Genomic DNA, 11,029 nt, shown 5'->3' with positions numbered 1-11,029 from the left:
TCCACAAATCATTATAACCACAGATGCATAGTAGTAAAGTCACAGCAAGGTGTTAATTTAGACATAAAGTGCACAGTGGCCGTCTTTCGGGGAGACCTTAATTTGAAAAGAAGCGCGAGACTCTTGCGGACCACCTGTATTTAGATCAGAGTGGAGCCTGGGGCTGATTTGCCCCCCCCCCCCCCCCCGGGGCCCGTGGCACAAGCAAAAGCATCTTCCCAAAACATTTTGCGACGGAGGCAGGACTGTGTGCCTGGGACCGATCTTAAGCCATGTCCAGTTTGTAGTTTCCATAGGTGGGTCAGAAATCATAGAATCATAGAATAGCAGAGTTGGAAGGGGCCTACAAGGCCATCGAGTCCAACCCCCTGCTCAATGCAGGAATCCACCCTAAAGCATCCCTGACAGATGGTTGTCCAGCTGCCTCTTGAAGGCCTCTAGGGTGGGAGAGCCCACAACCTCCCTAGGTAACTGATTCCATTGTCGTACTGCTCTAGCAGTCAGGAAGTTTTTCTTGATGTCCAGCTGGAAACTGGAATTGAGGCTTCTGGGACCTTAGCAAGTCCGCCTTCAAACCATCTGACATAATAAAGGTAATTTGTTTTGTAGGAATAACAAACGGGACAAACGGCTTGGGACCTCAATACTTGAGGGAGCGCCTCTCTTTATATAATGCCTGCCTGAGACTTGAGAACTGTTGGAGGAGCCCTTCTCCGCATCCCACCAACACAACACATTCGCTATGTTGGGACAAGGGAGAGGGCTTTCTCTATGGTGGCACCCCGACTCTGGAATGCCCTCCCCTTGGAGGCCCGACTGGCGCCAACGCTGATTTTATTCCGGCGCCAAGTGAAAACATGGCTTTTTAACAAAGCTTTTAAGGGTTGAATTCACTGGGCACTTTATTTTAATAGTTTTACTGCTTTTAAATTATATATCGTTTTAACTTGGTTTATGGTTTAATTTGTTTTCAGCGGTGTATATTTACTGTTTTATACTGTATGCTTTTATCTGTACGCCGCCCTGAGATCTTATTGATATAGGGCGGGATATAAATGTTTTAAATAAATAAATGCATCTGCTTGTGAGCAAAGAGGTGGGTTGGGAATCCCCACAGGGTCCGATACCTGACATGCCCCACGCACCCCGCCAGCTCTGCAATATGTCTGGCCGTTCACCATGCGTGTGAGACTCCGGAATAGCTTGGCGCTCTGCCTAAACTATTGTCCTCCCTAGGAGAAAAGGCGCCTTGGAGAATCGGAGGAAGCAAGGCGCTGCTGAAGGAAAGAGTTCCATTATCTGGCTGCCAACTGGCCATTTCAGTCTTCGGATGTCTGATGCTCACATTGCAAATCTTCCTTGTTCTCTCTCTCTCTCCTCCCGTCCCCCTCGGAATAGGAGATTTGCATTTTGAGAGTCCGCTGCTGATCCCTCACCAAATAAAGACCAGAAGATGGGGAAGCCGGGCCTCTGCCACAGCAAGCCAACACACAAGGCCTTCGTTTCGGCGAGGAGCTGCTGCTTACTCCATTGCCTCACCTGCAACTCTCTTCCCCAAGAAGGCAGGCAAAAGGAGAGGGTCGAGCCAGTATTTCCAAGCCCTGCCCGCCCTCTCTGGCGACAGGAAAGAGTCTTTGGCCTCATTTGGAAGAACCATGGCTTTAACCATGCTGGGTAAGCCAGAAAGCCAGGCTGTGTTCAGAAGACACCTTAAACCATGGCTTTAACCACAGTGAAGCCTTATTCACTGCGGTTGCCCGCTTGCATTGGCTGCCTATATGTTTCCGAGCCCAATTCAAGGTGCTGGTTTTAACCTATAAAGTCCTACATGGCTTGGGACCTCAATACCTGATGGAATGCCTCTCCCGACATGAACCTACCCGTACCCTGCGCTCAACATCTAAGGTCCTCCCCCGAGTGCCTACTCCGAGGGACGCTCGGAGGGTGGCAACAAGGGAGAGGGCCTTCTCAGTGGTGGCCCCCCGATTGCGGAATGATCTCCCCGATGAGGTTCACCTGGCGCCAACATTGCTATCTTTTCAGCGCCAGGTCAAGACTTTTCTCTTCTCCCAGGCATTTTAACAGCATTTAACAACGTTAAGTTTGTTTTTAATGGACCCCAGAATGGTTGTTTTTACATGGATACTGTTGTTTTTATACTGTTGTTTATGATTTTGATGGTTTTTAAATTTTGTATACTTTTAATGTTTACCATTTTTAATTGTTGTAAACCGCCCAGAGAACTTCAGCTGTGAGGCGGTATATAAATGTAATTAAATACATAAATAAAGCCATAGTTTAAGGTGTCTTCTGAACACAGCCTAGATTTCTGGCTTAACCACCATGGTTAAAGCCATGGTTTAAGGTGTCTTCTGAACGGGCCCGTTGTCATGTTGCAAAAGAGGCTTCCTGCTGCAGGATGAGGGACAGCTAGATGGAGTGGGTTAAGACACCTAATGCAGAAGAGGCTGCCCTGGGAAGGCCAGCCGACCGGCCCCTCCCTCTGGCCAGATGTTCACAATATTGGCTATTTAAGTTTAAGCCCATTCAAAGGTGTTTGGGGTGGGAACTTGCAGGCATGGGGCTTGTCTGTAACCTCTATGTCCTCCGTTGTGACTGTGCAGTTGTGACTCATTGTTTATATGATGCAGCCACCAACGCGCAGCCACATCGGGCTTTTCTCTGTGCAACTGCACTTTTTCGATGCGTCGTTTTACATTGTTCCAACGTCGCAATGGTTGTTTGTTGTCTGTCGGTGGCGGCTTCGGTTTGGATTAAGAGAGTGGGCGTAGTTAGGGGCGGATCCCAGTGCGGGATAGGCACGGGAATACAGGGCAGTCTCGACAAACCTAGTAATGGCAGCCATGGCAAAATTAAAGTCTGGGGAACGAAAGTAAGGGCAGTTACGATACATATCGCATAAATTCAATGAATTGTAGTAGTACATCTGCTCTGCTACGGGCTTTCAAAGTTGCACAGAATTGCTAGGGGGAAAAGGGTTTTGGTCCCCTGACATTTGGTGCCCATTACCACCGTCTGACAAGAGCGGTGTGATTTTTCCTGCCTGGATAGCCTGCACTCACTCATCCCATATAACCTTATTGCTCAAACTTTGCAGCGGTGATGGTGCGGGGTTTGGGGGGGAATGAGTAGGCAAAGCGGCATCGTATAGACCAGCCTTCCTCAACCTGGGGCGCTCCAGATGTGTTGGACTGCATCTCCCAGAATGCCCCAGCCAGCTGGCTGGGGCATTCTGGGAGTTGTAGTCCAACACATCTGGAGCGCCCCAGGTTGAGGAAGGCTGGTATAGATGGACTCCTGGTCACATAACTCCCTCCACCTATTTTTCCCGATGGAGGGGGTTGTTTGGATCCTCCTCCTGACTCCCGAAGAATCCCTGCACTGCCAGAGGGGGAGCAGGCACGGTCTTCCTTTCTCTTGCCGACCCAACAGCCATCAGAGCCAATAGCTGCCACTGGCAACGGAGTCTTCTGACCAAGTGGAGACTTTAAAGCAGAGGTGCTCAATCTCTTTCAGCCCGAGAGACCAATTCAATTTTGGAGAAGCTCTCAGGGGTGGGTACGTTACAGTGGTGGGCGGGGCCAGAGGAAAAAGAGGAGGGGGCAAAAATCCCATGCTATTTTAGCATGAAGCAATTCTGCCAGAGGAAAGGGCCATTAGACCCTCGGATCGGACCCACCGGGGTTGGCCACAGCCCTGGCGGAGCGCTGAGAAGACGGTCGAACTTGACTAACTAGAGCAGTGGTTCCCAAAGTGGGCAGTCCCCCCACCCCGGGGGCGGTGGGATAGCATAACGGGGCGTTAAGAGGCAAGGGGGCGGCAGGGGGGCGCTCGAGGTGGTCTTTTCTGTACCAGGAGTTTTGGTTACAGAAGGACATTTCTGATCGCTCTCCTGCACTATGGAGAGTGGTTCAGAAGCTCCTGGTTGAATTTCCAACATCAGATTTGGTGGAATGTGGTTTTAGTGTGGTCTACCGACTTCTCTCCAAGCAAAGAAATCGACTCCAGATCACTAAACATGGCGATTTAAGACTCATGTGAAGTGACTTTAAACCAGACATTGGGAAACTGGTATCACTTCATCAAGCCCATCCATCACATTAAGAATTTACAGAATAGTGAGGTCCTCTACCCTAGTTACTAAATGTGATATCTAATATTCTTGCTAAATGACTATCAGACTTTGAAAAGGTGATGTCACTGGATCAAGTTCATCAATTATGTTCAATTGAATAAACTAAAAAAAAATGTAATTGGATTTTGAAGAAATATTCAATTAATTGTTACTCTTTTGAATTTTATTGTTATTATCTTCCTTAGTGGGTCGTTGAAAACCGCTATTCTGAATGATGATTTTTATAGTGTAAGGAAGGGGGCACTGGGCATGAGTTTGTGGCATCAAGGGGGCGGTGACCTGAAAAAGTTTGGGTCTTCCACTGGTCTAGAGGAAGTAAAAGTCCTTTTACTTCCTCTAGCCCTCCCAGGAAGCCCGTAATCTCCTTTCATACTGTGTTTAAAATGCCAGGTGGGCTAGGGAACAAAACAAATATCTCCTTCCCAAGCACAATATAGCATCCCTGACATGGGACCGGTGTGGGCCTTCAGAGATGGTGGCAACTCCACGCTCAGAGACACTGCTGGTTCTGCGTGGGCCCCGTAGCGCACGGAATGCAAAGGCGGAGACAAAAGAGTCCAAATACCCGTCACAACATACAGTTTACTTGAAGAACAAAAGCTACCAGATACAAATGTTAGAAAACAGTGGTACTAAATCTGCTAGGAATGCACAAGACTGCCCCGCGGGGGCCCGCTCAAAACTCTGGCACATACTCAGCTAAGCCCTTGCTAAAAAGTTGCTTAGACTGATAGGTGGCAGCGAATCTGGCCTCTTCCCCTTTGTGTAAGCACTACTCTAAAACGCTAAATATGCACAAGATTCAACGCTAAGAAACATCGGAATAAATCTACCCTGTTGCAATTATTTTACAATTCAACATAAATAAGAGTGACATTTGGGGAAGAACAAAGGGGGAAAAATGTAATAATAAGGTTACATACATACATACCCCCTTTGCATCATTTTTAACCTTGCTTTGCACACCCTCTTGTTTGATTGGGGGGGGGGAGAGAAAAGGGTTTTGTTTGGCAAGAGCAAAACACAGAAATTAAATCTAGTCTTTTAAACATTTCCCCTTCCCTCTGCAGACATCTCTACAAATGTCAAGATCTTTAGCCTCATGACGTAGATCAACATCATCAACTCATTCTCCAAAGAAGGCAGAACACTCCCTTTGGGATCATGCACTTCTCTGTAAACTTCCAGGCCGTTTTGATTTATTTTTTTTAAATATTATTTAAATTGGGTGGACTCTGGAAACACGTCCACGTTGCTGAGAAATCTCTACATCAGTGTCCAGGGTGGCCCAAGTTGGAATCAGGCTCCTGTGAGGTTTACAGAATGGCACAGAAGAACTTCTTCTCTCTAAAGGGGTTTTCTGAAGCAGGAACAGGAGTCAATAACGGGTCCTCTTTGGCGTGGGCTTCACAATACGCCATCAAGTCTGCCGCTGCTTTGGACACCTAGAAGAAAAGAGAGGGGCTTAATCTTCCCTTGATGCTCCGGAGCAGCAGGTTTATCAATTATTATTACAATAGCCGAGGTTCTCCGGGCAGTTCACAATTAAAACCATGAAATACAGCAAATCAAAGCATAATATAACGCTTTCAAAGTCTAAAAAAAATACCACGTAAAACCAAAATGAACCCAGCAGCAGTTACAGTCCAAGGACAGCCTATGTGAAAAGATGTGTTTTCAGGAGGTGTTTAAAGGATGTCACATTTTCCGCCGAGGGAGGGTTTTCCGGATGGTGGGTGCCACTACAGAGAAGGCCCCGCCCTCGAGGTTCTTCATGGTGACATTTTGCTTGTTTTGAACAGCCAGCAAGACCTCCTCTGAAGATTGTTGTCTAGGTGTATATAAGGCAGCCTTTCTCAACCTGGGGCGCTCCAGATGTGTTGGACTACACCTCCCAGAATGCCCCAGCCAGCTGGCTGGGGCATTCTGGGAGGTGCAGTCCAACACATCTGGAGCGCCCCAGGTTGAGAAAGGCTGATATAAGGAAAGGTCGTCTGCTAGGTCCCAAGTTGTTTAGGGCTTTATAGGATAATAACATGGCAGCTCTCAAAGACGGAGGAGATAGCATCAGTTGGACAGGGGAGCTCTTCAGAGACAGATGCTCCACAGTTGCCCCAGGGGATTTCTCTCTTTCTCTCTCTGGAGAGATATACAGCAGCCTTCCCCAACCTGTTGGTTCTTCTGGACTTCTCAGTGGCTTTTGACACCATCGACCATGGTATCCTTCGTTCATCTATGTATATTGGGCTTGGGAGGCACGGCTTTCACGTGGTTCCAGTCCTTTCTGGAGGAGCGGTCTCAGAAGGTGGTGCTAGAGGACTTCTATCCCACCCCGTGGCCATTAGCTTGTGGGGTGCGTCAAGGTTCTATCTTGCCCCCCATGCTTTTTAACATGAAACGGCCAGAGGAAGTCAGGAGGTTTGGGCTGAAATGTCCTAAGTAGGCAGATGATTCTCAGCTCTCTCATTTCCAGCTGCACATCCCAGGCAGGGCTGGTGCTACCATAGAGGCCACTCAGGCGGCCGCCTAGAGCGCCAAGCTAAGAGGGGCGCCGGGCGCAGCGTAGCACTCACGTGCGTTGTTGGCTGTGAGCCGGCCCAGCCTGAGGATTCAGCTGGGCCTGGGTGGGCGAGATGGCACCCCGCGCCCGCCCAGCTGAAACGAAGCCAGGGACGCTGGGGTGGGGGTGGGGCAGCTCCACGTTCGGACTTCCGGAACGTGCCCGGAAGAGAGAGAGAGAGAATGTATGGGTGCAGGGGGTCTTTGAGTGAATGCATGTGTTCATGCGTGTGTTTGTTTGGAGTGAGTGATGCTGAGTGTATGTGCGCGCGCGCGTGTGTGTGTGAGTTGGGGGGGATGATTTGGAGGTGATGTTCTGATTCAATAATGCATTTTAGACCCATAGACGTTCCTTTCCAATTTGTTTGCTATAATTGGCATGACGTATTTCTTACACTTTAAAATAAATTGAGCAGTTTCAAGTTTTGTGCTTCTTATTTTTTCCAGGAAACATCTGTTCTTAAAAACCAAAGTTGCCATTTTTTGGTGTGTGTTTGTGTGTGTGTGTGTGTGTGTGTGTGTGTGTGTGAAAGTAGCTCACCTTGCCTAGGGCGGAAAATAGTCTGGCACCGGCCCTGCTCCCAGGGAGGCTGTGGAACTCTTGATCCAGTGTCTGGAGGCTATTTTGGGGATGGATGAGGGTGAACAAGCTGGAACTTAATCCAGACAAGACGGAGGTACTGTGGGTTGAGGAACCAACTATTTTATTTATTTATTTATTTATTTATTGCATTTCTATACTGCCCAATAGCCAAAGCTCCTTCGGATGGAGGTTGACAACGGGTCTTAGATGGGTTGCACTCCTCCTAAAAGACCAAGTTTGCAGTTTGGGGGTCCTCCTGGACTCTGAGCTAACTGGGGAAGCCCAGGTGGCTGCAGTGTCCAGGAGTGTGTTCTACCAGCTTAGGCTGGTACGCCAGCTGGAGAAGATGGACCTGGCCTCTGTCACATCCAGGCTGGACTACTGTAATTCGCTGTACGTGGGGCTGCCTTTGAAGACAGTTTGGAAACTTCAACTGGTGCAGAATGCGGTCGCCTGAAGGGTGAGGCGGTTTGATCATGTAATGCCTATGTTGCACCAGATGCACTGGTTACCAGTGCGTGTCCTTTAGAGCTCTAAATGGTTTGGGACCTAGTTACTTGAAGGACTGCCTTCACCCATATCAGCATGCCCACACTTTAAGATCAGAAAGAGAGGCCCTTCTCATTCGCCTACCTGTGAGAGCAATTAGGTAGGGGTCCACACTAGGGTGACCATATGAAAAGGAGGACAGGGCGCCTGCATCTTTAACAGTTGCATAGAAAAGGAAATTTCAGCAGGTGTCATTTGTATGCATGCAGCACCTGGTAAAATTCCCTCTTCATCACCACAGTTAAAGCTGCAGGAGCTATACCGCAGCTATACTGTGACCAGATTTAAAAGAGGGCAGGGCACCTGCAACTTTAACTGTGGTGATGAAGAGGAAATTTCAGCAGGTTTTCCATATATGCAAATGACACCTGCTGAAATTTCCTTTTCAATACAACTATTAAAGATACAGGAGCCCTGTCCTCCTTTTCATATGGTCACCCTAGTCCACACGGGAGAGGGCCTTCTCTCTGGTAGCCCCAAACCTCTGGAACAAACTTCCATCTGAGGTCCACCATGCACCATCCTTGCAAGCTTTCAAGAAAGCCTTAAAAACATTTTATTTTACCTTGGCCTTCTCATATTTATTTATTTATTACACTTATATACTGCCCCCATAGCCAGCGCTCTCTGGGCGGTTTACAGAAACTCTAAAATTGAGATTAAAAAAAAGTATACAAAATTTAAAATTCTAAAACACAGAACATACACACATAACACATTAAAAACCGTTAAAAAACTAAACATGTGGGTGATTAAGATGTGCCGCCATATGCCTGGGCAAAGAGGAAAGTCTTAACTTGGTGCCGGAAAGATAGCAGCATTGGCGCCAGGCGAGCCTCATCAGGGAGATCGTTCCACAGTCTGGGGGCCACCACCAAAAAGGCCCTGTCCCTCATTGCCATACTCTGAGCCTCTCTCGGAGTAGGCACCCGGAGGAGGACCTTAGATGTTGAACGTAGTGACCGGGTATATTCATGTCGGGAGAGGCGTTCCATCAGGTATTGTGGTCCCAAGCCGTGTAAGGCTTTATAGGTCAAAACCAGCACCTTGAATTGGGCTCAGAAACATACAGGCAGCCAGTGCAAGCGGACCAGAGCACAATGTATGCTTCCTGCTGGTTTTATTGTTTTAAATTGCTATTTTATTGTGAACATGGTTTTTTATTGCTTTTATCATCTCCATATTCCATTGCTTTTAATGTTTTATGCATTTTATTGTTGGAAGCCGCCTTGTGAGGGCCTCTGCCCTGAAAGGCGGCCAAGAAATGTTTTAAATCAATTAATAAATAAAAACCTGGTGCTCTCCAGATGTGTTGGATTGCAAATGCCGTCATCTCCAGCCAGCAAGGGGCCAGTGACAAGCCCGGCCTGCTTTGTTGCTGTTGTGTAGAAGTGGTCAGGCTTTTTCGTTTAGGCCTCTTTGTAACGATGCCCAGCGGCAAGCCTTCGCGGTGGTGGAAGCTTGCCGTTGCCATAGTAACCCAAGGAAAAAGGAGCAGCCTGCTGGTGCCTCGAACACAGAACATGAAGAGGACTGTGTAGAAACTCCAGTGCCAGGCCCTAGTTAGTGGGGAAGGTTAGGCCATTGAACGAGAGAGAGACAGAGAGAGAGAGAGAGAGAAACACAGAGGAGAATACCTATAGGTCAGGGATAGGCAACTTATGACTCCCCAGATGTTGTTATTATTGCATTTATAGGAAAGGAAAGGAACCTCTCGTGCAAGCACTGAGTCATTACTGACTCTTGGAGGGACGCCAGCTTTCGCTGACGTTTTCTTGGCAGGCCTTATAGCGGGGTGGTTTGCCGTTGCCTTCCCCGGCCGTTATTACCTTTCCCCCAGCTAACTGGGTACTCATTTTACCGACCTCGGGAGGATGGAACGCTGAGTCGACCCAAGCCGGCTGCCTGAAACCAGCTTCCGCTGGGATCGAACTCAGGCCGTGGGGAGAGTTTCGGCTGCAGAAACTGCTGCTTTACCGCTCTGCGCCACACGAGGCTTTTTTGCATTTATAACCTTATTTATTTATTTATTACATTTATATACCGCCCCATAGCCAAAGCTCTCTGGGCGGTTTACAAAAGTTAAAAACGGTAAACAGTAAAAAAAGTAAACAAAATTTAAAAAACATCAAAAACATAAAAACAGTATAAAAACAACAGTATCCATTTAAAAACAACAGTTCTGGGGGCTGTTAAAAAACAAACTTAGCGTTGTTAAATGCTGTTAAATGTCTGGGAGAAGAGAAAAGTCTTGACCCAGTGCTGAAAAGATAAGGCGCCAGGCGAGCCCCATTGGGGAGATCATTCCACAGTCGGGGGGGCCACCACCAAAAAGGCCCTTTTCGGTGGTAGCTCTTATTTTTCCCTCTTGCAAAGAATACAAGGAGGTTTACATGGCCCTCCTCCTCCTCTCCATTTTATCCTCACAACAACCCTCTAAGGCGGGTCCGACTGAAGGTCAGTGACTGGCCCAAAGTCACCCAGTGAGTATCACGGCCAGGTGGGGACTAGTAGAACCCCAGATCTCCCAACTCCCATCCTAACACCCTAACCACTAATCCACCGTGCCTCTCACATGGGACCGGCCATGCTGACTAGGAATACGTATACCAAAGAAAGCCTCCCAAAAATGAGCCCAAGTCAAGGTCCTCACCTGCTACACTATGTCAAGATTTATGGGAACAGGTTTGACAATTCCCCAATTGGGGGTGTGTCTGGGAGAGTCAGAGACCTTGGACCACAATCCTAGGCACACTTATATTTCAGTTTTCGCCACAGAACCTGGCTGGATTTGCTTCTGATGGGGTGGGTCGGGGGGAGATGGACAGCCGAAAGAAACACCAGTGGAAGTTGAGCTAAGGAGTTCTGCTTGCACACTCATGCATAAGGTGGCAACCATGGTGGGATCCCCCATGCTCAGACGAAGCTCATCTGGTTTATCATTTAAGCTGCCCACATCCCAAGGGTGTTGGGCTAACAATAAGTAAATTATTCTACTTAATTCTGGGTCACTCAAAGCCAGCTTGAATTTTAAAAGACATTTTACATAGCTTTGGGGAGATACAGAAACTCGAGCTTTGGCAAACCTTCAAGGGAAGAGGTTTCCAAAATTGCAGGTGTGGGGAGGAGGAATAGAGGCCGCCCAGAACTCCTTTTACTACAGGAATCATGCTCAAATTGTT

The 11,029-nt window shown here is 47.9% G+C and overlaps 2 protein-coding genes across 2 annotated transcripts in view; one reads left to right on the top strand and one right to left on the bottom strand.

Annotated features, from left to right (window-relative positions):
- The window catches only part of NID2 (nidogen 2), a 148,563-nt gene that overhangs the window by 107,403 nt on the left and 30,131 nt on the right, over positions 1-11,029 (top strand). The window lies entirely within an intron of this gene.
- The window catches only part of GNG2 (G protein subunit gamma 2), a 68,347-nt gene continuing 62,044 nt past the window's right edge, over positions 4,727-11,029 (bottom strand). The window contains exon 4 of the mRNA XM_063118231.1: positions 4,727-5,601. Within this exon, the coding sequence (XP_062974301.1) occupies positions 5,473-5,601 (129 nt within the window). The 3' untranslated portion in view covers positions 4,727-5,472. The remainder of the gene's footprint in view (positions 5,602-11,029) is intronic.

Source organism: Elgaria multicarinata, chromosome 2 (assembly GCF_023053635.1).
Source record: "Elgaria multicarinata webbii isolate HBS135686 ecotype San Diego chromosome 2, rElgMul1.1.pri, whole genome shotgun sequence".
In the NCBI taxonomy this organism is placed as follows: Eukaryota; Metazoa; Chordata; class Lepidosauria; order Squamata; family Anguidae; genus Elgaria; species Elgaria multicarinata.
Note: the sequence above shows the minus strand (reverse complement) of the source record. Positions and strands in the feature narration are given on the sequence as shown.